Consider the following 26,904-nt stretch of genomic DNA (forward strand, 5'->3'; position numbering starts at 1 on the left):
TTTAAGAAAAACTTGGACAGGTACATGGATGAGAGGTGTACGGAGGGATATGGTCCGTGTGCAGTCAGTGGGACTAGGCAGAAAAATGGTTCGGCACAGCCAAGAAGGGCCAAAAGGCCTGTTTCTGTGCTGTAATGTTCTATGGTACCATCCGATTTCTGAATAGACATTGAACCCACGAATGATACCTCAGTAATTTATTTCCTATTTTTGCACTACCTGTATATCTTTCTGTAATTCAGAGTTTTCTTTTTCCATGATCATGTATTGTATCGTACTGCTGCTGCAAAGTTAACAAATTTCATGACATATGCTGGAGAGATTTTTTAAAGATCTGAACGCACTACATTGGTCAAGAAGACACAGCAGCATCTACAATTTCTGGGGCGATTGAGACCTGCTCGGTTCCCTGCACAGATTATAGCAACTTTCTGCAGAACCGCCATCAAGAGTGGTTCCATCATTGTGTGGAACGGAAGCTGTAAGGCATTGCACCGCAGGACCCTACAGAGGATTGTAAAACCTGCCGAGAGGATCACTGGATCTCCCACCTTCTACCCGTGACACTTACCAGGGGCATCGTAGACGAAGGACCAAAAGCATTGTTGAGGATCTCTACCACCCAACCCACAATCTCTGACCTATTTCTGTCAGGAAGGAGGTACCGAAGCACCGGGACTAGGGTAAAGCTTCCTCCCTCAGGCTGTGAGACCCTGTCAACACCAAGGTCTGGTCAGTGTATTAGTTACTTGTGCCTCATACTATATGCATTTTAAATATTATTTTATTATCTCATTTATGGTAATATTTTGGTTTGTGCACTGTGTGATTTATGTTTCGTAGGTGCACTGTGCTCCAGCGGGAATGTTGCTTCGTTTGGTCGCAGATGTGTGCAGTCAGATGACAACAAAGTTGACAATACATATTACCATGAATGGCCTTGAGATTCATTTTCTTGCACGTATTTCCGGGGGCGGGGGGGGATAGAATTTTACGAAAACCATCCAGTAACAGACAAAGGCTGACAAGCAATCAATGTGCAAAACAAGACAAACGATGCAACTAAAAATAATACAGAGAACTGAGCTGTAAAGGGTGTCTGTAGGTCCGGCTTGCGGTTATTGAAGTTAATCTACGCTGCTTTCCTGTGGCAGTAGCCCATGTAAATGTATTGATTAGTGGGGAGGGCTTTGCCTGTGGTGCACTGGGCTGTTGTCCTTTCCGTTCCTGGCCATTGGCATTTCTATACCAGATCGTAAGCAATCAGTTTGGATCATCTCCACTGTGCATCGCTGGAAGTTTGTCAAACTTCTTTACTACTTGCGCTTGTTTCCAGGAGCCGTGTAACTCCGCCTCTTTAACATTTATTTCATTACTGCCAGCGGGAATCGAAACTCAGGGTGTGGACGATAACCTGGACAGGAAGTGTTTTGCACTGAATGGTATTCTGCAGCATCTGACAGCCGGTTTGAGACCCAGTTCGGTATATCTGTCAAGTGCCTGTGAGGATCACTTTCGCTGATCTACCTGCCGATGTGGAGTCCCGCCTGTCGATCGGAGATTAGAGAGAGAGAGGTGGCCGTGCAGAATGCACTCTCCCACCGAGATCGCACGAACGACCATCAACAGGAGTCGGTAGGTGGAGACTGCCCTCCGCAACGATGTCAGAAACACCAGGAACCGCTGAAACTCTACTGTAAGGCCGACAAGGAACTCCTTTGTGTGCTCTGCCGGGGCTCAAACGAACACACAAACCATGACGTGGTAGTTGCTCAGGAAGCCGTCCAAGAGTTTAAGGTGAGGCCTTGAAACAAACCCTGACGCATTCTCGGGAATGAATTTATCGCTCAGACCCTTCCTGTTTCTTGCCCCGACTTTAATATGGATATCTATACAAAGTGAATTATCAGCACGGGTTTTTGATTCCCAGCGGGAATTGTGGAGCGGGGCCAGCAATAGCAATGGAACTTTCTAGAATGTTTTCATAATAATAATAATAATAATAATAATAATAATAATAAGTACTCATTGATTCGCGAGTGGGAAATTCTGGTCAACAGAGTTTTTACTGGCACATTTCAGCGAACAATCTGTTTTAAAAAGGGGAGAAGCATAATTTATGAACTTCAGCAACTTCTCCCTATCAAAGAAATAGGTGGAGGATAGGAGGTAACATATCTGAACTCCAGTAATCTGACCCACTGGGCTTGATTGACAGTGGAATTATCCAATCATATGCGCCCTATCCGAGATATTGCATGAAGTCCCAGAAATTCATTTTCTTTTACGGAATGGAAGAACAGAACTGTGTATCCTCCTACTACTTCTCCTTTGAAAAGTCACATAAAGGTGCCCCTTTCCCACCGCCAGGTTTTCCAGACCACTCTTTGCCTGTGTAGGGCAGAGACGTTCCAGCTAAAGTAGAATCAGGTTTATTATGACTATATCCTGAAACGTGGCAGCAGTGCAGTGCAAGAGATAAAACGTTCTACCAGTTATTCTATAAATTTATCAAAGTGTTTCATGTATGTCACCATATACAACCCTGAGATTCATTTTCCTGTGGGCATACTCAATAAATCTATAGACTCATAACTATAACAGACTCAGTGAAAGACTACACCAACTTGGGTGTGTAAAAGATATTTCTAAAACATTGATTGCGGGTCTTCAAGCTCCTGTACCCATTCCCTGATGAGAAGAAGGCATTTTTTCTAGATGCTGAGGTTTCTTAGTGTTGGGTGCCACCTTGTTCATACACCATCTCTTGAAGATACCCTCAATGGTGGGGAGTTCTCTTCCCTTCTGTAGATGCTGAATTCCTCTGGCATTTTGATTGGCTTCTTCGTGGAATTAGCACTCGTGTTTTCGATGAGAATAGGTTTTAATGTTTTGTTTCTTATTATTGATTTTATAAATACCTAATTTCACCACAAATGGTCAATAATTAGCAGATGCCATACTCCTTCCAGGAACGGCTGAAAGCATTGCTCAGACCCCTCCAGAACAGGAAGAATGAATGCAAAACCTCAAAAAGGAGCTATGAGAAAACATTAACCACTATTCAAGTAAGTTTAATGGCTATAAAATCACTGTTACAAGCATAATATGTAGTAGGGAAGGCATTGCCGAGCTGGAGGGGGATGTGGGAAATATTTGAGGATGCTGCCTAGACCAGAGTGCCTGGAAAAGAGAGAGGGATAACCTCAAAGAAGTTTACAGAAGGTGAAATGTTTTTTCCCCAGACTTGGAGAGTCCAAAACTAGAAAAAAGATACAAGAGGGGAAAGACTTAGAAGAGACATGAGGGGTAACTTGTTAACACGGAGCTACCAGAGAGAGTGATCGAAGTGGGTGTAAGTGGAGCATGTAAGTGGCATTTGGATAAGTACATGGAGAGGAAGGGCTTGGATGGTTTTGGGCTGAACAAGGGCAGCAGGACTACTAACTGGTCAGAATGAGGACATCCAGTAGGGCTGGAAGACCTCAGTCTCTGCCTTTATAACTAAACAAACTACTGCGAAACTAAGGATTACTATCTTTGTTATCTGTGGTCACCCATAGTCAGTGGATCTTTGGAACATGCTACCCAAGAGTGCTGACAACAGGAATTCTGCAGATGCTGGAAATTCAAGCAACATACATCAAAGTTGCTGGTGAACGCAGCAGGCCAAGCAGCATCTATAGGAAGAGGCGCAGTTAGTCCTGACGAAGGGTCTCGGCCTGAAACGTCGACTGCGCCTCTTCCTATAGATGCTGCTTGGCCTGCTGCGTTCACCAGCAACTTTGATGTATGTTACCCAAGAGTGCTGTGCAGGTTTGGTCTCTGGGTATGCTTGTCAGAATCAGATTTAATTTCATTGGCATATTTTGTGAAATCTGTTTTAAGGCAGAGGTTGACAGTTATTTTTCTAGGGGTGTGAGCACAAGGAAGTAATAGACTTAGACATTAGACTTAGACATACTTTATTGATCCCGAGGGAAATTGAGTTTCGTTACAGCTGCACCAACCATTGGCTTTGACCAACCAATTGGCCAACCAATTCTTGGCTCTATAAAGGGTTGGTCAGATAGCATGGAGTATTGCAAGCAGTTTTGGGCTCCTTGTCTAAGAAAGGATGTGCTGATGTTGGATAGGGTCCAGAGATGATTAATGTAGGAAGAGTGTTTGATGGCTCCAATCCTGTACTCACTGGAGTTTAAAGAATTTATGGGGATCTCATTGAAACCTACCAAATTTTGAAAAGTCTAGTTAGAGTAGGGGTGCAGAGAATGTTTTCAGTCGTGGGAGGGTTTAGGACTGGGGTGGGGAGGAAACACAGCTTAGAATAGAAGGACATCCCCCTAGAACAGAGTTGAAGAGGAACTCCTTTCGTCAGAGGATGATAAATCTGTGAAATTCATTGCCACAGATGGCTATGCATGTCAAGTCATTGGGTATATTTAAAGCAGAGGCTTTCAGGCTGTTAGTTAGTAAGGCTGTCAAAGGCTATGGGTAAAAAGCAGCAGAATGAGATTGGGAGGGAAAATAAACCAGCCGTGATCAAATGGCCTAATTCTGATCCGGTGTTCTATCGTCTTATAAGAGTCCAGCTTGGCGGGTGGAGATACATCTCTACCAAAGGAGATGTAAGGTGCTCCTTCCCTCAGCTGCCTGCAGGTCACCCTTGGGCAAGGTGTAGCACCTGCTTCATGCCCACCCCCCTGGATATCAGAGTCCTGGTTATGTGACCAGTGACGTCAGGCAGACAATCTCATTCCCACCTCCTTCCTTCTCTTTCTCCATTCCCCATTCTGGTCACTCTCTTCTCGGTGTCCTGCCTCCTGCCCTTTCTTCCATGGTCCACTCTCCTCTCCTATCAGATTCCTTCTCCATTTCCACCTACCCTGTCCAAGCTTCCTATTTCATTCACCTTCCCCCTCACCTAGTTTCACTGATCACCTGCAACACACACAAAATGCTGAAGGAACTCAGCAGGTTGGGCAGCATCTACAGAAATGAAGAAACAGTCAACATTGAAGGCCAAGACCCTTCACCAGGACAGGAAAGGAAGGGGAAAGAAACCAGAGTAAGAGGAGGAGAAGAAGAACAAGCTAGAATGTGATAGGTGAAGCCAGGTGGGAGGGGGAGGGAGATGAAATAAGAAGCTGGGAGGTGATAGGTGAAAAGGCTGCAGAAGAAGGAATCTGATTGGGGAGTGGGAAAGGGAAGGAGGAGAGATACCGGGGGAGGTGATTGGCAGGTGAGGAGAAGAGAAAAGGTAAGTGGGGGAAGACAGAGTAGGGATTTGAAGAAGACAAAAGGCCAATGGGGGAAAGTTAATGGTCATTGGAGAAATCGATGTTCATGCATCAGGTTGGAGGTTACCCAGAAGGAACATGAGCTGTTGCTGTTTAACCTGAGGGAGGCCTCATTGTAGGAGTAGAGGAGACCATGGACCAACATGTTGGAATATGAAGGGAGATAGGAATTAAAATGCTTGGCCACTGGGATATCTTGCTTTTTGCAGATGGAGTGAGGTGTCAACAAAGCTGTCCCCCAGTCTATGTTGGGTCTCACCAATGTTAGAGGAGACTATGGTGCGAGCAGCAGATACAGTAAATGACCCCAGTAGATTCACAGGTGAAGTGTTGCTGCATCTGGACGGGCTGTTTGGGGCCCTGAATAGATGTGAGGGAGGAGGTAAATCACCTCGAACCTGCCAGTTTGTACTCCTTACCCTTCCACTATCTTCTTGTTCTGGTTTCTTCTCCCTTCATTTCCAGTCCTGATGATGAGTCACAGCCAAAAATATTGACTGTTTATTCCCCTCCGCCCCACATAGATGCAGCCTGACCTGCTGAGTTCCTCCAGCTTTATGTGTGTGTTACTCAAGATTTCCAGCATCGGCAGAATCTCTTGTGTTGATGATATAAATCCAAGTCTTGATGTCTTTCCTCAGGAGCGAACTAATGTGGCGGAGAAACAGGTTAAGGAAACATTTGACAAACTTCGTCAGTTTCTCTGTAAGGAGGAGAGAAAGGCTTTGCGAAAATTGAAACAGGAAAAGAAGAAAAAGTGTCAGGCAACGAAGGCAAAAATCGAGAAGATAACTGAAGAAATTGCATCACTTTCTGCCACCATTCAGGAGCTTGAACAGAAGCTGAGTGAAATGGACGAAGTCAACTTTCTAAGGGTAGGAGTTACTGGCTTCCTTTCCAGTTAAAGCGGTGGGGAAGGGATTGCTGCTCAAAGTGCCAGTCTCCCAGGTTCCAGCCTGACCTATGGTGAAGTTCACCATTTCTCGGGGGTGGCAGTTAGCGCATCACTTTACCGTACCAGCAAACACCAACTGGTGTTCAATTCCCGCCGCTGTCTGCACGGGCATTGTACATTCACCATGTGACCAGGTGGGCTTCCTCGGGCTGTTCCAGTTTCCACCCACGTTCCAATGAGGTACAGGTTGGGGTTAGTAAGTTGTGGGCCTTCTATATGGGCAATACTTGCAGGCTGCCCCCAGCACAATCCTTGGACTGTGTTGGTCGTTGACACAGTTGGTCTGTTTTGATGTTTCAATGTGCATATGACAAATAAAGCTTATCTTTAATCTTTACCTTTTACTAAGTTAGACCAGGGCTTCCCAAACTTCTTTATGCCATGGACCCCTCCTCCAGACCCACTGTATTGCAATGAAGTCCACCTGCTTCAGGCGAACTAATTGCGTTTCCAATGACGAGTGGTTTTGTTTCATTCAACTACCAAAACCAAGCTAAATAAACCAACCAGAATTGAATGAATGTGGGTTTCTGCTGCTCACAGATGTCTGCACCAGGGAGGGGCCAATGCCCTCAGCAACAAAGAAATAAAGGAGAAAAAAAAGATGTTTTACTATTTTGTTTGGACACATGCAATTGGCATGGTTACATTTTAGCACTAATGTCCAAAAGTATGAGGTAGTTTGGTGTCTAAAACATGATATCCTGGATTATAAAGTAGAGAAATGTATTCTAAAATATAATTTCCATTTTTTGTAGTATTCAAAAAAAATGACTTGATGGGCTGAATGGCTTACTTTTGCTCCTATCTCTTATGGCCCTTGGCAGACTTCGCACTAGGGGATCTGGAGTCTACTCTGTTTTCTTAAATATTGTTTCCGAGACAGTAGCGTAGCAGGGAGTGCAACACTCCTACAGCTCGGGGCATCGGAGTTTGGAGTTCAGTTCCGGTGCCATCTATCAGAAGTTTGCACATCCATCTGGAAAGTACCTGGGTTTGCTCCGGGTCCTCTGGTTCCATTCCACTGTCCAAAGACGTACCAGCTAGTAGGTTAACTGATCATTGTAAATCGTCCTGTGATTAGGCTGGGGTTAAATGGAGGGAGGCTTAGTGGTGCGGCTCATTGAGCCAAAGGGCTTGATCTGCATTATATAATAAATAAAATCAATTTTTGTTCTTTCTTTCCTCTTGCAGGAATTGCCAGAAGCAGAGGAAGGCTACAGGTTAGGTGTTTACTCTGAGTCTTTATTTTGTGTACAAATCTGGCATAAGTCCTCTCCTATCAGATTCCATCTTCTTCTGCCCTTTGCATCTGCCGGCTGTCACCTCCCAGATTCTCACTTCACCCCCTCTCCCCCACCTGCCTATCCGTGGCAGGGGTTGCATAGTGATCAGCCAGATGCTACTACGGCGCCAGCTGTTAGATTGGCGTTCGATTCCTGCCTCTGTCCGTAAGGAATGTGTATGTCCCTGTGACGTTGTGGATTTCCCTCGGATGCTTCAGTTTCCTCCCACATTCTAAAGCTGTACAGGTTCGAGTTAGTGTGCTATACTGGTGTGGAACATAGCAATACATTCTGCCCAGCTGATTTCATTCTATACAAATTATGCATTTCACTGTATGTTTCAATGTACTTGTGAGAAGTAAAGGTCTTCTTTCCACCATTCCTCTTGTCTCATCTATCGCTTTCAACTTTTGCTCCTCCCCCTCCCCCATTTTTTTATTCTGGTTTCTGCCCCTTTCTTTCCAGTGAAGGGCTCAACTGTAAACGTCCACTGTTCATTTCCCTACACAGACACTGCCTGACCTACTGAAGTTCTTCAGCACTCAGTGCGTTGCCGCAGATTCGCAGCATCTGCAAATTTCATGTAGTTCACTAGTGATCTCTTCTTACAGAGTGAAACGAGCTGCCAACAATCCCGTCAAGGCTTGTCCCGTGGTAAATGTGGGGAACTCCATTGCTTCTCTCCAGTACAGTGTCTGGAAGAAGATGCTGACCGTGATCAATACAGGTATGTGTCGCAGAAGCAAAGTATCCTTCCCAGCATCGGAGAAAACATTCCACACATCCTGAAGGCTTAGGAGGCCATTTCAACCAGGTGCTGCAAGGCTGGCTCACAGAGCAATCCCACTGGCGGCCTACTTCCTCTGCAACCTATTCTCACCATATTTCTATAGATTTCCCTGAGATTCTACCACTCAGCTACACACAAGGAGTAACTTGTAATGGTCAATGAGGTTACCAACCAGATGCAATGATTCTGTCCAAAACATGGACAATTCCTTTCTCTCCTCCCCTCCCACCCCCTCATCCCCATGAATGCTGCTCGATCTGATGAGTTCCTCTAGCAGATTCTTGGTTGCTCCAGACTGCAGCATCTGCAGTCTCCACTACAGCATAGGACTTAGGAGCAGAATTAGGCCATTGGCCTATCGAGTCTGCTCCATCATTCAACATGGCGGATCCTTTTTTTCCCTTCCTCAGCCCCACTGCCCGGCCTTCTCCCCACAGCCTTTGCCATGGCCAATCAAGAACCCATCAATCTCTGCTTTAAATACACCCAATGACCTGGCCTGCACAGCTGCCTGTGGTAACAAATTCCACAATTTCACTACCCTCTGGCTAAAATAATTTCTCTGCATCCGTGTTTTAAATGGACGCCCCTCTCTCCTGAGGCTGTTCCCTGTTGTCCCAGACTCCCCCACCATGGGAAACATCCTTTCCACATCTACTCTGTCTTAGGCCTTTCAACATTTGAAAGGTTTCAATGACAATGATAAGGTTTCCCTTATCCTTCTAAATTCCAGTGAGTACAAGCACAGAGTCATCAGATGATAATCATTTCATTCCCAGAATCATCCTTATGAAACTCCTCTGAACCCTCTCTAATGCCAGCACATCTTTTCCTAGATAAGGAGCCCAAAACTGTTCTCAATACTCAAGGTGAGGCCTCATTAGTGTCTTATAAAGCCTCAGCATCACATCCCTGCTTTTATATTCTAGACCCCTTGAAATGAATGCTAACATTGCATTTACCTTCCTCACCGCTGACTCTACCTGCAAGGTAAGCTTTAAGGTGTTCTGCACAAGGACTCCCAAGTCCCCTTGCATCTCAGATTTTTGGATTTTCTTCCCATTTAGAAAATAATGTGCACATTTATTTCTTCTACCAACATGCATGACCATGCATTTTCCAACATTGTATTTCATTTGCCACTTTCTTGCCCACTCTCCTAATCTGTCTAAGTCGTTCTGCAGTCTTCCTGTTTCCTCAACACTACCTGCCCCTCCACCAATCTTTGTATCATCTGCAAACTTGGCAAAAAAGCAACATCTATTCCATCACCTAAATCATTGATATACAGCATAAAAATAACTGGTCCAACACCAACCCCTGCTGAGCACCAGAAAAGGCAGCCAACCAGAAAAGGATCCTTTTATTCCCACTCACTGCCTCTTACCAATCAGCCAATGCTCTAACCATGCTAGTAACTTTCCTGTAATACCATGGGCTCTTAATTTGGTAAGGAGCCTCATGTGTGGCAGCTTGTCAAAGGTCTTCTGAAAATCCAAATGTACAACATTCACGACAACCCCTTTATCTGTCTGACTTGTAACCTCCTCAAAGAATTCAACAGGTTCATCAGGCAAGAATTTCCCTTAAAGAAACCATGCTGACTTTGTACTATTGTGTCCCGTCACCAAGTACTCCATGACCTCATACTCAAGAATTGACTCCAACATCTTCCCAACCACCGAGGTCAGGCTAACTGGTCCATAATTTCTTTTCCGCTGCCTCACTCGTTTGCTAAAACATGGAGTGGCAATTGCCTCGTGTGCCTCCACTTGACTTTGGGGGGATGGGAGGAAAATCCAAGCAGTCAGGTGGAGGTGGAACCTACACTCCCCGCACAGAGATACTCGAAGGTCAGAACTGGAGCCATGAGGCAGCAGCAGGACCTGATCCACAATTGTTCCATGTGCTCAACTAACCAAATCACACTGGGTGTAACTTACTCACTGCAGCAGAGCAAGAGGTGATTGAGCCCTTGGTAGCTCCCAACAGAGAGGTCCCATTGCCCTTCCATTTTCATCAGCTTATTCTTGGTCATATCCTGACCAACTTGTCTTTGATGACTTTGCCACTTACCTCACTAAGGGTGGTGAGAAAAGTGAGTAAAGAAATCTTCTATTTGACCATGAGATACTGGAGCCCATTGTGTCTGCTCCACCATTCCACCATGGCTGATTTATTTTCCCTCTCAACCCTATTCTCCTGCTTTCTTCCTCTAACCTTTGACACACCCTTACTGATCAAGAACCTATCAACCCCTGCTTTAAATATACTCAGTGACTTGGCCTGCACAGCCGTGTCTGGCAATGATTTCTACAGATTCACCGTTCACTGACTAAAGAGGTTCCTCCTCATCTCTGTTCTAAAAGGATTCTGAGATTGTGCTTCCTAGTCCTAGCCTTCCACACTGTTGGAATCATTCTTTCCACATCCACTCTATCTAGGCTTTTTAATATTTGATATTCCCTCTTCCCCCTCCCCCCACCATTCTTCTAAGCATGAGATCGTGGAATCTGTGTATCTATACTCACAAAAGTTTGTACATTCTATGTTTCAACATAGAATCTTTAACACTTTCTGTTTACTCTATATGCTGAGCAAGTTCCTTCCACAGGAAATCCTGCTCAAATCTAAAATGTACACCTACGTGAACTATTTTGTTCTTCAGTACTTTTCTTTCCTGAAATAACATTGCCTCCTGGCTTTCAAGAGTTTTATCATACCACACAGCTAACTGAGCAAACTTTTTATGACCATATTACCCCATGAGCCCCAGCACATCCTTGTGTTGGTCATTGACGCTAACAATTTGCTTCACTCTATGTTTTCATATACATGTGACAAGTAAAGCGATTCTTTAATTTTTAAATGAAGTAAAAATTCAATTAATCTTTAAGTTCCTGTTGAAGTGGTTTCCACTGTCTTTTAAGTTTATTCTAAATCTTTTTCTCTTCCTCGAATACTCTTCCATGCCAAACTGGTGAATTGCGGAGAGGAAGATGAGGAGAGGCTGGCATTCCTGTTTTGTATACCTGCTTCCTCTCAGTGCTATTGTGTCACACACAAGCACCAAGACGATATATTTCCTCCATCCTTTCCAGTCCTGATGAAGGGTCTCAGCCCAAAACATTGACTGTCTACTTCCCCTCTATAGACAGTGCCTGACCTGCCGAGTTCCTCCAGCAGTTTGTGTGTTCAGCTCTATTTTCAGCATCTGCAGAATCTCTTGTGTTTGTATTAGGACTGACACAGAGGCATTTCCTCCATTAGCCTCACTGCTGAATGCCTGGCATGACCTATTTTCTAGCCTTCAAATTTTACGAATGCACACAAAGTCAGTCCATTACCAGAGCTATAGATTCTGAGGCTACGTCCACACTAGACCGGATAAATCCGTAACCGAAGCCTTTTTCTCTTCATTTTGACCCTCCGTCCACACTGAAACGGCATTTTCCTCCCCTGAAAATGGAGATTTTCAGAAACGCTCTCCAGAGTGAACAAACCTGAAAACACCTAATATCCGGCGTAGTGTGTACGGGGTAACCGGCTATTTTTAAAACCGCTGTCATGACGTGCCGGAACAAATGGTGGCGGCAACACGGCATTTCATTGTTTTCTTGAACGCAACCTCCAACACAACAATATCTGACAATAGGTGTGTAACAGCCTAGTGTAACATTGTATGGAAATACAAGATAACACCGATGCAGACATGTTTTATATATTTAACAAGGTGCTTTATTAATGTGTTGCTTGGGCAAACATTCAATAGATGCAATTGTCACTTTTGCCCAGTAACTAACAAGCCTTATTGCATTTAGTTGTAGCTGTCGTCCCTTTCATCGGTGAAGAAACTAGGGCTGTAGGAAATATTTCTGGGCAAACACGCACTAAGTCTTTCATTTGGCACTTTCCTTTTAAGTTTTTCTAGTCTGTAACTGAACAAACGCACACCAAGTCTTTCATTTGGCAATTTCCTTTTAAATTTTTCTAGTCTGTAACTGGACAAACGCGCACCAAGTATACCGTTTCCTCTTCGCTTGTTTTCTGTGTCCTGCGCATGCCCAGTAGGAGGAGATTCGCCCAAATATTCATTTTAATGTGGACAGATGTATTTTTAAAAATGCCTAGTGTGAATGCCTGTCGTTTTTACATGAAACCGGCGTTTTCAAAATTATCCAGTCTAGTGTGGACGTCACCTCAGTCTGTCCTGAAGGAATTGGGGATCACAGATTCAGTGACATTAGCAACATACTCACCGAATGAAATGTGTGAATTAATTGAATGATATTCTTTTCATTGTGCCAAATCTTAACTCGTCTAAAATTATCACTTGTGGGACTCAGAAACGAGGAAAGTCAATGAATCCAATTCAATGGAAGTTGATGGTAATTGAAGAGCAAAAACATGCAGATTATGGAAGGCTAAACCACAGAAAGCATAGGGGATACGCAGCAGGTCAGGCAGCATGCATAGGTAGAGAAACAGAGCTAATGTTCATGATACCCTTTTAGAGCATAAGACACATGAGAAGAATCAGGCCATTCAACCCCTCGAGTCTGCTGCTTATTTGATCAGGACAGATTTACTTTCACTCTCAACCCCATTTCGGGTAGGTAAGGCTCATCAGCCGTGTTTGGCAGCTCACCTAAGAGAAGGAAAACTGATCTCCAACCTCCGCTGCCCTGGGACTATACCCACTCATGGGGAAGGTTTTGAGACCCCAAGGAAAATTCTAGAGCAGGAATTCCCAAGGCAGTCCTACATTGAGTTGAAGGCTGATCGGCAACACCTGTAATGCCACTGGTGCCAAACTGTATCAGGCTGCCATTGCTATGTGTTCGTCAGCTGCGTGGAGGGGGAGCCTTCCACGTGGGCAGCAGCTTGCACTCCGTATCGAACGACCCTGGCTTGCATATAACATAGGGAGCTAGGATGCAGTATCTGTAGTCGACCCCAACATTGGAGGGCCTCACTCAACCCCATTCTCCCATCTTCTCCCTAAAATCTTTGACACTCTTACTAATCAAAAATCTACCAACCTCCATTTTAACTATACCCAATGACTAAGCCTGTCCAGCCATCTGTGGCAATGAATTGAACAGATTTATCACTCTGTGGCTACAAAAATTCCTGATGTTGTAAATGGACATTCTTGTCTTCTGAGGCTCTCTGTGCCCTCTGGTTCTAGACTACTATTGGAAACATCCTCTCCACGTCCATTCTGTCTAAGTCTTTCAACATTCAATAGGTTTCAATAAGATCCCTCTTTATTCTTCTAAACTCCAGTGAGTATTGGCCAAGAGCCATCAAACGCACCTCAGATATTTACCTTTTCATCCCCAGGATCATTACTGTTAACCTCCTCTGGACCTTCTCCAATACGTGCATATCCTTTCTCACCCAATATTTGGCCCAAGACTGCTCACAATATTCCAAATGCAGCCTTGGCCAATGCCTTACAAAGCTCAGCATTACATCCTTGCTCTTATGTGCTAGTACTTTTGAAATGACTGCTAACATTGCATTTGCCTTCCATACTATAGACACATCCTGCAAGTTAACCTTTAGGGAATCCTGCAGTAGGGACTCCCAAGTCCCTTTGCACCTCCAATCACTGAATTAACTTTCTGTTTAGAAAATAGACTCTGCCTTTATTCCTTCTACCAAAGTGTATGACCATACACTTCCCTACACTGTATTCTATCTGCCACTTCTTTGCCCATTCTCCTTCTCTATCCAAGCCCTACTGTAGACGGCCTGCTTCCTCAACACTACCTGCTCCACCACCTATCCACAGACTTGGCCACAAAGTCATCAATTTCATCTTCACAGGGAAAGAAAAAGAACCAGTGTTTCTGGTCAAGAAGTTATGATGGAACTAGTCATAAAGCTCTGCAGTAAAGAAACAGGCCTTTCAGCCCATCTTGTTTGTGTCAAACTGTTAATTCTGCCTAGTCCCATCGACACGCAATTACACCATAGCCCTCCATACCCCCCGCGTCCACGTGCCTATCCAAAGTTCTCATAAATGTCGAAATCGAACCCACATCCACATTTCTACAAGCAGCTCATTCCACACACTCGGCACCTTATGAGTGAAGAAGATCCCCCTCGTATTCCCCTTAACACATGACCTCTAGTTCTTGTCTCACTCAATCTCAGTGGGAAAAGCCTGTTTGCACTTACCTTGTCTATATCCCTCATAATTTTATACACCTCTATCAAATCATCCCTCATTTTCCTACTCTTCAGTGTATGAAGTCCAATTCAACCTTTCCTTATAACTCAGGGCCTTAAACCCCAGCAACATCCTTGTAGATTTTCTCTGTACTCCTTAGTCTTACAGATACCTTCCCTGTAGGTAGGTGACCAAGACTGCATACAATACTCCAAAATTCAGCCTCATCAACGTCTTATTCAATTACAGCATGACTTCCCACCTCCTGCACTCAATACTGTGATTTATGAGGGCCAATGTACCCACTGCTCTCTTTACCACCCTATCTTCGATGACTATCTCCACGGTCATTGATTGAAAATATTATCTCTTTTTTTTTCTCTATAGAAACTGCCTGACATACTATTTACATCACTTTTTAATTCTTGTAGCTGATGGTGATAAAGCCTTATTTGCACTTCTGACTCACTGGTTTACACATCATGAGATTCTTTTATCATTTATCTTTGCCAAGTATGCATGTTCCATTAAGTAATGTTTCCTTGCATTTTGCTTTAATCCATGTCTCCAGCTCCTGTCATCTTGGACCCTTGTACTGCTCACCCTTATCTTCTGCTCTCCGAGGGGTTCAGCAGCGTCAGTCACACCATGCAAAGGCAGCAGCCGCTCCATGACTGCCCAGAGAGATTCGATCCATGCCTCTCTGTTCTTGGCTGCGAAGGCTACAGCTCAGGGAGGCACCACTGGGAAGTGGTGGTGGGCAGAAAGACGGAATGGGACTTGGGCCTGGCTGCAGAATCCATTAACAGGAAAGACGTCATTGACCTGAATCCAAGGAATGGATGTTGGCTCATAGCATTGAGGGATGGAAACCAATACAGGGCTGCTACGGAGACATGGAAGCACTTAAATCTGCCGGTGAAACCCAAGAAGATTCAAGTCTGCCTGGATTATGAAGGAGGGAAGATTTCCTTTTACAACGCAGATGACAAGACCCTTATCTTCACTTTCACTGACCGCTTCACCGAGAGACTCTATCCCTACTTTAGTCCGGGCCATAATGCTGGGGGAAGGAATGCTGAGCCACTGATAATCTGTCCTCGAAGAGTAACAATTCAAGAAGAGTAGGTTTTGATTTTAATCAATGGTGGATATGGAAATTTTAAAAAGTAATAGATTCTGGATTCAATCAGCATCCATGGGGAGTTGGTTCTTGGCACTTTACAAGTGTGAAACCTTGAATTTGACCTGAGAGTAGGCTGTTGGGGATTCCAGACATTTTTTGCTTCATGCCAGCTCCTTTGTTGCATTGTCTATTCATTACTTTGGTCAGTTAATAAGACCATAAGACATAGGAGCAGGATTAGGCCATTTGGCCCATTAAACCTGCTGTCATTTGATCATGGTTGATTCATTTTCCCTCTCAACACCATTCTCCTGCCTTCTTCCGGTAACCATAAGACATGGGCACAGAATTAGGCCATTCCCTCTCAACCCCTTTCTCCTGCCTGCTCCCTGTAACCTTTGACGCCCTGACTAATCAAGCAGATGTCAACCTCCACTTTAAATATACCCAAAAAGTATAGGCCCAGAACCAGCACACACTCTTCATATCTTAACCTTTTCATTCCTGAAATCATTTTCATTGACCTCTTCTAGACTCTGTCCAATGCCAGCACATCTTTTCCTAATAAAGGGTCCAAAGAGTTCACAATACACCAACAGCGGTCTGACCAATGCCTTATAAATCCTCAGGCGTTTGCTTTCCTTACCACTAACTCAACCTACAAGTTAACCTTTAGGGAATCCTGCACTAGGACTCTCAAGCCCCTTTGTACCACTGATTTCTGAATTTGCTCCCCATTTATAAAAGAGTGTCGGCCTTTATTCCTCCTCGCAAAGTGCATTGCCGTACACTTCCCATGCATCAGCCACTTTTTAGCCTATTCTCCCAATTTGTCTAAGTCCTTCTACAGACTCCCTGATTCCTCAACATTACCTGCCCTTCTACCTATCTTCGTATTGACCGCAAACTGATCACAAAGCCATCAATTTCCCTGCATGTCCTTACTAATCATGAACATATTAATCTCTGCAGATTCACCTCCCTCTTGCTAAAGAAATTTCTCCTCATCTCTGTTCTAAAGGGATGTCCTTCTATTCTGAAGCTGTGCCCTCTGGTCCTACATTCAATCTCACTTGCCTCCCATCCTGCAGCTCATTCCTTCTCTTCCTTTGCCTTTGGCTCCATATTGTTTTTGAATGTTTGCATTAGCAACATGATGAAGGTCTCTCTGTATGTCTCTTTATCTGTCTCTGTTTGTGTCCCTCTATCTCTGGTGTCCCTCTGTCTCTGTCTCGATGGCACTCAATAAAAATTGCAACAGACACTAGAAATCTGAAACAAAAAAAAACAAAAATGCTGGAAAAACTCAGCAGCCTCCATGGAAGTAGAGTCATAAAATATTTCTCTTGATTTGTCAAATTCAAGGTTTAGTGGTGAGCAAATGCAAAAGCACCTATACTTTTCCTCTGTTTGTAGGCGCAAGTTCTGATAACGGGTAGCACAATTGAAAGAGTGTAATCTTGAGCAATTTGGTGATTTTTAATATGGATTACAATGCACTTTGTCATTTGATGTTGCAAAATGCTTTTGATCCACTTTTGCAAATGTCCCAGTGACCGTGTCTGTGTCTTCCAGGGAAATGATTCAACATTAATCAATATTTTTCAGTGTCCCTTCCTTCTGGCATAAGGCTTGCCCTGGGCCGTCCAGTTTGCCAATGGCCAATTGGGATGCCAAGTGAAGAAACGAGATGGTAGGTTGATGCGATGTGTTCTACATTCTGATCCTCCTAGCCACTCTGATTTGTGGTCACACCACGTCATCCATGGCCTGTGCAGATTGTGTCAGAGCCTTTTGCCATCTTTGGGCATAGTTAAAGCCTAGCCTCATCTCAACTGTAAAATTTCAGGACATCTACAGCGGGCAGGAGACCATTCAGCCTTCTGAGTCTATTCTGACTCCAGCAAGCACTCTCCCGATAGCTCTGAAATTTCTTTCTCAGCTACTTCTCCAGCGACCCTTCGAACATTGCAATTGAACCTGCCCCGACTCTTCCCTCAGGCAGTGCCTTCCAGGCCCCAAACCAATCGCTGATTTTTTTTCCCCCTCGAATTACTTTTGGTTCTTTTTGACAACACAGAGGCAAAACTGATAGAGACTCTGCCTCAGCACCAGCGGCCCGGGTTCAATTCCCGCAACTGTCTGTAAGGAGTTTGTACGTTCTCCCCGGGACCCGATGCGATTCTTCAACCAATCCAAAGACGCGTGGTTAACTGATCATGGGTGTAATTGGGTGGTGTGGGCTTGTGAGCTGGAAGGACCTGTTATTGTGCTGTAGCTTTAAATATAAAATTATAATAAAGAAATATAATATAACCCTGACTTTCGGTGCTTTTGTGTGGAGGTTGCTACTGTGCCTATGACTACCTGGGTTTCCTTTGGGTGGTCTGGTCCCACGTACCAAGGACATGTGGGCTGACTGTGGAGTAGGCAATAGGAAACTGTTGATCGTGCGTGTATGAGTGGTCGAGTCTGTGGGGGGGGGAGCTGATGAACATGTGGGTGGTGTAGTCGTCTAACAATATTACAGCGTCAGCAACCCGGTTGAACTCCAGCACCATCTGTAAGGTGTTTGTACATTCTCCCCATGACCATGTGGATCTCCTGTGGCTCCTCCCATATCCTCCCACAGTCCAAAGACATACAGGGCAGTAGGTTAATTACTTACATGGGGTAGCTGGGTGTATACAGGCTCTTTGGGCCAGAAGGACCTGGTACCATTAAAAAGTTGAACAGATTCTTACTCACTGCAGGTTATTTTACCAAACGATAATAAGGCATCCGTTAGTCTAGCGAGACCATGGATCTGTGCCTGGAAAGCCTTCACTCTCCAGGGCACAGGCCTGGACAAGGTTGTATGGAAGACCAGCAGTTGTCCATGCTGCAAGTCTCCCCTCTCCACGAGACCAATGTTGTCCAAGGGAAGGGCATTAGGACCCATACAGCTTGGTACCAGTGTCGTCACAGAGCAATGTGTGATTAACTGCCTTGCTCAAGGACACAACATGTTCCCTCAGCTGGGGCTCGAACTCACGACCTTCAGGTAGCTAGTCCAATGCCCTAACCACTTGGCCACATGCCCACGATACACTTTATTCATAAAACAGGAATACAAGGGAATATAGTGTCAGGAAGTATATGCTCATGCACTTTGGTAGAAGAAATAAAAGGGTAAACTATTTTCTAAATGGAGAGAAAATTCAAAAAGAACTGAGGTGCAAAGGGACTTGGTATTTCCTGAGCAGAATGCCCGAAGGTCAATTTTCAGGTTGAGTCTGTGATAGGGAAGGCAAATGCAATGTTAGCATTCATTTCAAGAAGACTAAAATATAAAAGCAATGATGTAATGTTGTCATATGAAGAGTTCTGGGCCTGTATTCACTAGAATTCAGAAGAATGGGGGTGACCGAATTGAAAACTATCGAATACCTCAATAAAGTGGATGTGGACCCCAGCCAGGGTAAACCCACACAAAGCTGCAGGGCCAGACAACATACCTGGTCAGTTGCTGAGGGACTATGTGGCCTATCTAACAGAGATCTTAATGGATATCTTTAATATCTCTCTCAAACAGTCCACTGTCCCTCTAGGCTTCAAGACAGCCACCGTCATTCCAGTGCCCAAGACAGCAACAGCAACTAGCCTAAATGATTACCACCCAGTGGCACTGACGTTAACAATCATGAAGTTTTTTGATCAGCTGGTAATGGATTGTATAAAAGCCCACATTCCAGCTACACTGGACATTTCCCAGATTGTCTATCGGTCCACTGATGATGCCATAGCCTCAGCCCTCTACTCCATCCTGTCCCTTCAGGAAAACAATGCCTTTTATGTCAGGATGTTGTCCGTCAACTTCAGCTCAATGTTTAACATGATCATCCCTCAGATGCTGGTGGGTAAACTGTCCTTGTTGGGATTCCACACCCCTCTCTGCAACCGGATCTCGGACTTTCTTGGTGGAAAGACCCCAGTCAGTCCAAGCTGGCAACCACATCTCAAGCTCTATCCGCTGAGCACAGGTGCCTCCAAGTGTAGTGTGCTCAGTCCACTGCTGTTGTGACAGCACTGCCTGATCCAACTCAAACCGCATCAGCAAGTTCACCGATGATACTAAAGTGGTGGCCTCGTTGGTAACAATGATAAGTCGGCAGACAGAGAGGAGGTAGAGAGGCTTGTGAAATGATACAAGAACAGCAACCTGCGTCTCGACATGGACAAGTCAAAAGAGATGATTGTGGACTTTAGAAAGGCACAGGTGGACCACTCTCCATTGCATCTATAAATACCATCTATAAATTTGCTGATGATACAACCATTGTTGGTAGAATCTCAGATGGAGACAAGAGGGCATACAGGTGTAAGGGGTTTCTTCTTTGATGTTACTGCGTAGGCTAATTAAAATGGCTTCTTTGTTATGTTAACTGCTGAGAAAGTTCTCTCACTAGCAGCTTGTGTGGGTGTTGTTTGGGTTATATTATTGATAAGAGAGCAAACGAACCAATTAAGATAATGTTATTCTTTTTAGTGTGTCTGTAAGTTATCGTGATGTGCGGGTTTTTGGGCAGAAGGTGGGAGAGAGAGACAGAGGATGGACAAGCTGCTGTGAGCCGGTTAACGGGGTCAGACCCCAAGCAGGAGTCCGAGGTCCAGAGTCTTCGGCGATAAGAGGAGACGGAGACAGACTGGTGTGGAGCGTCTGGTCAACCACCGTGTGGTTGGTCCCAGGTATCAGGTCGAGGTGGTCAGAGGGATCGAATGGCGAAGAGAGGATCGTTACTAGAGCTCCAACTGTTTGTGCACGAAGAGATTGAACTTTGATAAGTGTGGTGCCTTTTATTTTCCTTTTATATTTTATCTCTATTAATTATATAGTTCCAGTAATAACTATAAACTATAATTCATTTAATCATATATGGTGTATTGTCTGTTATTTGGGCGGGGTGGGGTACCTCACACAGCATCCACACAAACTTAATTACCCAGTTTGGCGGGGCCGAGGGTTGTTTCCCTAGACGACAGTGAGACAAGCGACCATGAGGCTTACCAGGGGGACTACACAGCAGTGAGATATGTCAGCTAGTGGAGTGGTGTCACAGCAACAACCTGGCACTCACTGTCAGTAAGACGAAAGAGCAGATTGTGGATTTCAGGAAGGGTAAGACGAAGGAACAAATACCAATCTTCATACAGGGATCAGAATTTGAGAGAATGAGCAGTTTCAAGTTCCTGGGTGTCAAAATCTCTGAGGACCTAAACTGGTCCCAACATATCGATGCAGTTATAAAGAAGGCAAGACAGCAACTATAGTTCATTAGGAGTTTGAAGCGATTTTGTATGTCAACAAATACATTCAAAAACTTCTATAGATATACTGTGGAGAGCATTCTGACAGGCTGCATCACTGTCTGGTATGGAGGGGCTACTGCACAGGACCAAAAGTAGCTGCAGAGGGTTCTAAATCTAGTCGGCTCCATCTTGGGCACTAACTTACAAAGTACCCAGGACATCTTCAGGGAGCGGTGTCTCACAAAGGCAGCGTCCCTTATTAAGGACCCCCAGCACCCAAGGCATGCCCTTTTCTTACTGTTACCATCAGGTCGGAGGTACAGAAGCCTGAAGGCACACACTCTGCGATTCACAAACAGCTTCCTCTCCTCTGCCATCCAATTCCTAAATAGACATTGAACCCTTGAACAATACTGAACTTTTAAAATACATATTATTTGTTTTTTGCATGATTTTTAATCTATTCAATATACGTACACTGTAATTGATTTACTTATTTATTTTTTATATCATGGATCGCATTGAACTGCTGCTGCTAAGTTAACAAATTTCACGTCACGTGCTGGTGATAATAAACCCGATTCTGATTCTAATTCCAATTCTGACATCAATGGCTCAGCTATGGAGAGAGTGAAGAGCACAAATTTCCTTGGAGCACCTACAACATGGACCCACAATGCCTCCTCACTTGTCAAGACTACCTAGCTGTGTCTATAGTTTCTGAAGAGACTGAGGCATGCAAGGCTCTCCCCCTCCCCTCCATTCTAATTGAGTGCGTCCTGCCTGGCTGCATCACAGCGTGGCGGGCGACTTGCAGGGACTGCAAGATCCTACAGAGGGCAGCAAAAACCACCAAGAGGATCTTCGGGGTCTCCCTTTCTCTTACTTGTCGCATTTTACAGGAGCGTTGTAGATGAAGGACCTGAAGCATTATTGAGGATCCCCACCACTCATCCCACAATCTCTTTGACCCACTACAGTCAGGAAGGAGGTACATAAGCATCAGGACTTGGACAGCCAGACTGGGTAACAGCTTCTTCCCTCAGGCTGTGAGACTAATGAATACCCTGTCACACTGAGGTCTTGTCACTAGGTCAGTGAGCTGTTTACTGTACTATCTACCCTCAACTCTACCCCTCATCCTAACCCCAAGCCCCTCTCCTGAACCCCACAAAGCCAAGCACTCATTCCCTACAATCCACAGCCCCCATGCCAGCCATAAGCAATAAGCCCACCAACTTTAGCCACCCCCCAACAAACCTTTGCATATTCATAAACTTAAACTTTAACGAGATTGATATAAGAAAGATCCCAATAAAGGAATTAAGTGTAGAATCAGGTTAATGAAGGCCTGGCCAGATCAAAGTGAATCGGTCGAGTGACAAGATCGAAAAACACAACAGGATCATTTTCCCACTGCCTGCATAATTATATATTAACATCTACACCACTCTACTGGCATACATCCTCTCGAACACTGGCCCACACCCCTAGAAACCCACCTTGCCACTCCCACATCCTCACGCTAGACCCACCTCTCTCTCCCCATCTCCATCCTCCAACTCTACCTCTATCCCTAGCCCTAAGTTCCACACCCCTCTATGGGCCCAGAATGCACAGCAAAGATATTCAACATTTCCATCACATTTCCTGTTCAATAAAGGAAGAACATATGACCAGGATGGCACAGCAAGTGTATTAGACATCTTCATCACATTCCTTTTTCAATAGTGGAAGAGTCTAGGACAAGCGGGCATGGCCTAAGGACAAAAGGATGTCCCTTAGAACTGAGATGATGAGGAATTTCCTCCCAACATTGTATTCCATCTGCCATTTCTTTGCCCATTCTCCTAATCTGTCTAACCTCCCTGCTTCCCCAACACTCCCTGCCTTTCCACTTACTTTTGTATTGTCTGAAAACTTGACTGCAAAGCCATCAGTTCCATCACTGAAGTCATTGACATTTAACGTGAAAAGAAGTGGTCTCAATACCGACCCCTGCAGAACACTTTTTGTAGACTTTTCTGTTAATTCGAATGAATTGACAGACTGGAATTGCATTTGCCTAATTATCTGAAATAATAAATTTTATCCACTTCTATTTCTTATGCTTATTTTTCTTATTATAACAGGTCAGAGCAGGAATTTAAGATTAGATGCAAGCCATACTGGAGTAGTTAGGAATGTTTTCTGTTAGCTGTATCACAGCGCTAAGCAGTATTGCATCCGTATTGTACTGTCTCAGTACTTTTATATTTGTGTGCTGTAGCACTTTTTTATTCGCAGTTATTTTGTAAATAACACTATTCTTTGCTCTTCTGGTCAGATGCTAAATGCATTTCATTGGCTTTGTATCTGTACTCGGCACAATGACAATAAAGTTGAATCTAATCTAATCTAAAAAATCCGAAATCTCACAATACCTTCCCCTTGGGTTATTATTCAAATTGTATCTCGATACACAGACAGGTTAAATAATTAAAAATATAAATAGTGATTCCTCAAAAATTATGCTAAAGCAAATTTTCTTTACACAAATTTAATCTGCCTTGTGCAATCCCCATCTACCTGCCATTAGATTCAATAACATCATTGCTGATTCTAACTCTGCTCCACTTTTCACTGCCACTAGAGTAAAATGATTCTCTTCCTATTCAGACACCTTTGTCCTAGTTTGAAATGCACTTGGAAACTGAGCCTCCTCAGCCCACATCCGCTCCTGCTTCTTATTTTCTGAAACGTGAGTTTACCTTTGTGCTTTGGCCTTGGGTCTGTCAGACAGCACAGTCTGTCAGAGAGCCCCACAGACCCACCAGCAGCCGCTGCAATGCAGCTCCCATCTGCAAGCAGCGGGAACAACACCCACAAAATGCTGGAGGAACTCAGCAGGCGAGGCAGCATCCATGGAAAAGAGTAAACAGTTGATAGGTCGGGGTGTTCCAAACAGCAGGAGGCTGGTTTAGAAGGCAGCTGCAGACAATAGACCCCAATCCAGGTGAGGCTGTAGTTCACCTGCGAGTTATCTACCATATCCAGTACTCCCCCTGTGGCCTCCTGTTTATCAGTGAGACCCAACATAGATTGGGAGACTGTTTCGCTGAGCACCATCCACCGGAAAAGGCAGGATCTCCCGGTAGCCACCCATTTCAATTCTACTTCCCATTCCCAATTCAACATGTCAGTCCATGGCCGCCTCGACTGCCGCAATGAAGCCAAACTCAGGTCAGAGGAGCAACACCTTACATTCCGTCTGGGTAACCTCCATCCTGATGGCATGAACATCGATTTTCCAACTTCAGGGAATTGCCCACCCCCTCTGCTTCACCATTCCCCATCCCTGTTTCCCTCTCTCACCTCATCTCCTTACCTGCCCATCACCACCCTCTGGTGCTCCTGCTCCTTCCCTTTCTTCCATGGTCTTCAATATTCTCCTATCAGATTCCCCCCTTCCCCAGCCCTTTATCTCTTTCACCAATAAACTTCCCAGTTCTCCACATCACACCCCCACTTCGCCCAGTTTCACCTCTCACCTGCCACCATGTACTTCAACCTCCCCTCACCCCACTCCCCACCTTCTTACTCACACTTCTCTTTCTTTCCAATCCTGATGAATCAAATCAAATCCTGATGAAGGGTCTCGGCCCAAAATGTTGATTGTTCACTCTTTTTCATGGATACTGCCTGGCCTGCTGAGCTTTTTGTGTGTGTTGCTTTGGATTTCCAGCATGCTTGTGAGACCACAATCCATGGCGGGCATAGTCCGTGTAGCTGAAAAGATCTCACAGAATCTCTGCCTGAGTCTATTCTGTCTAGGCCGGTGTTGTAGCCTTTGCCTGAGGTACAGCTCCCGATCTAAACCCTCTCCCCAGGTCCACTCTCTCCTTCTTCCAAACTCCTGCCCTTGTTCAGTCAACATGCAGCCCACTCACGAGGATGGGGCTCACTTTGCAACCAATCAGATGTTACCCAGATGCTCACTGGTCTCTATGATAGTTGCAAGGGAGCAGGGAGCTGGGTAGATCTGAGAGGACAGATCTTACGTCAGCCAGATGGATCACAGTATCAGTGACACCATTCTGCCCATCCACTGAAAGGAGACCATTCCAATTTGTGCTTTCTGCACTTTATAGTGGGGCAGTCCATTTGTTCCATTGGCAGATGCACCTTAATACATTAAAATTAATTGATACACAGTTCTAATATCTTTTTATTTATTCATTCTTCCAACACTAATATTTCCACCAATATTGTTTCTGGACCCACTGCGATTAACAATGTCAAATTTAGAACTTAATCCGGAACTGTTCAGCGTCTACCTGCTCCACAGCCCCTGAATCCTGCTCCAGACGCCAGTTCTGACCGACTTTACAGACCTGGAGTGGAACCGGAGCAGATTCTCAGACATTGGTTTTCATCCCCTATCCAGAAGAAAGGATAAAGTTTCTCTGTGAACTTATTGCCAGCAAAGGTGCAGAGATGACTCTTGATGTTCCCGTTGTAAAATGAAACTGTCCCGGACTCGTAACTGAGATAAACTCCCACCCTCCCGGGGATGGGACCGGCAGGGTGATCGGACATGGGACAGGCCATTACATTGAGCCCATCGTCCCATCGCTCGATACTCCAGACCCCACTCTCCGGTCTCAGTGAGACTACACCCTTCCTCTCCACAGACTCAGCGGCAACTCCCACACACCAGCCACGGTTCCCCGCCACCTCCACCTCCCAGTAATGTCTCCCTGATGAGAATCCCTCCGATCCCAGCACACAGGCCTGTACAGTGAACCTTCTCCCAGTGTCCAGGAGGCTCCTCAATCTCTGAGTCCGTCTAACACTCTTCAGGTCCTCGGATACCTCAAGCCATGGAGCCGCCGTTTCCACATCCAGGGTAACAGAGTCTGGGACGAGAAGCAACGAATTAGACTTCCTGGAGATGGGAGGGGGAGAGGGAGGGGGACTGGGGTAGGGAAACTCTGGCAGCATGGCCCCGAACCAGGGGAGAGCAGCAGGTACAGAAATCATTTCACGTTGTAAAGACAACTTAGATGTTAAGGATCAGGAGGGCCTTAAATCTCTCTGCTTCTTTCTGGACAACAGAGCTTACTAGTTCTCCTCCACCACCACTCTCCTCCATCTGGCAGAACTAGTCCTCACCCTCATCAATTTTCCCCTGGGCTCCTCACCAAGGTGTAGCCATGGGCATCGGCGTGGGTGCCAGCAATGCCTGCCTGTCTGTCAGGTACGTGGAACAGTCCAGGTTTCAAGCCTACACTGGTATCGCTCCCCAGCACTTCCTACACTACACTGATGCTGCACCCTGAGCTCGTCAATTTCATCAACTTTGCTTCCAACTTCCACCCTGCCCTCAAATTTACTTGGTCCATTTCTGACACCACTCTCTCCTACCATGATTTCTCTGTCTCCATCTCAGGAGACAATCTATTTACTAATATCTTTTATAAACCCACTGACTTTCACAGCAACCTGGACTATCCCTCTTCCCACCCTGTTGTCGCTTGTAAAAATGCCATCCCCTTCTCTCAATTCCTCCGTCTCTGCCGCATATGCTCTCAGGATTAGGCTTTTCATTCCAGAATAGCTGAGAAATCGTCCTCCTTCAAAGAAAGGGGGTTCCCTTCCTCCACCAACAACTTTACCCTCACCAGCATCTTTTCAATTTCGCGCACGTCTGCTGTCACCCCACCAGGGATAGGGTTCCTCTTGTCCTCACCTACCACCCCACCAGCCTCCGCATCTAGCACATAATTCTCCATAACTTCCGCCATCTCCAGCAGGAATCCAACTCAAAGTAATTCTTCCCCTGCCCCCACTTTCTGCTTTCCACAGGGATCACTCCCTATGCGACTCCCTTGTCCACTCGTCTCTCCCCACGGATCTCCCTCCTGGTACTTATCTTTGCAAGTGGAACAAGTGCTACACCTGCCCCTACACCTCCTCCCTCACTACAATTCAGGGC

The 26,904-nt window shown here is 45.1% G+C and overlaps 2 protein-coding genes across 2 annotated transcripts in view; one reads left to right on the forward strand and one right to left on the reverse strand.

Annotated features, from left to right (window-relative positions):
- LOC134346441 (uncharacterized) overlaps nucleotides 1–26,904 on the reverse strand; it is a 79,207-nt gene that overhangs the window by 40,299 nt on the left and 12,004 nt on the right. Inside the window, exon 6 of the mRNA XM_063047810.1 lies at nucleotides 25,301–25,825. Within this exon, the coding sequence (XP_062903880.1) occupies nucleotides 25,301–25,825 (525 nt within the window). The remainder of the gene's footprint in view (nucleotides 1–25,300; nucleotides 25,826–26,904) is intronic.
- Nucleotides 1,396–18,795, forward strand: LOC134346582 (zinc-binding protein A33-like). Its single transcript, XM_063048014.1, has 6 exons — nucleotides 1,396–1,797; nucleotides 2,973–3,068; nucleotides 5,942–6,175; nucleotides 7,450–7,478; nucleotides 8,153–8,268; nucleotides 15,084–18,795. Exons 1-6 carry the CDS (start codon nucleotides 1,534–1,536, stop codon nucleotides 15,638–15,640), a joined length of 1,296 nt encoding a protein of 431 aa, XP_062904084.1. The 5' UTR covers nucleotides 1,396–1,533; the 3' UTR covers nucleotides 15,641–18,795.

The sequence above is a fragment of the Mobula hypostoma genome, chromosome 5, assembly GCF_963921235.1.
Source record: "Mobula hypostoma chromosome 5, sMobHyp1.1, whole genome shotgun sequence".
NCBI lineage: Eukaryota > Metazoa > Chordata > Chondrichthyes > Myliobatiformes > Myliobatidae > Mobula > Mobula hypostoma.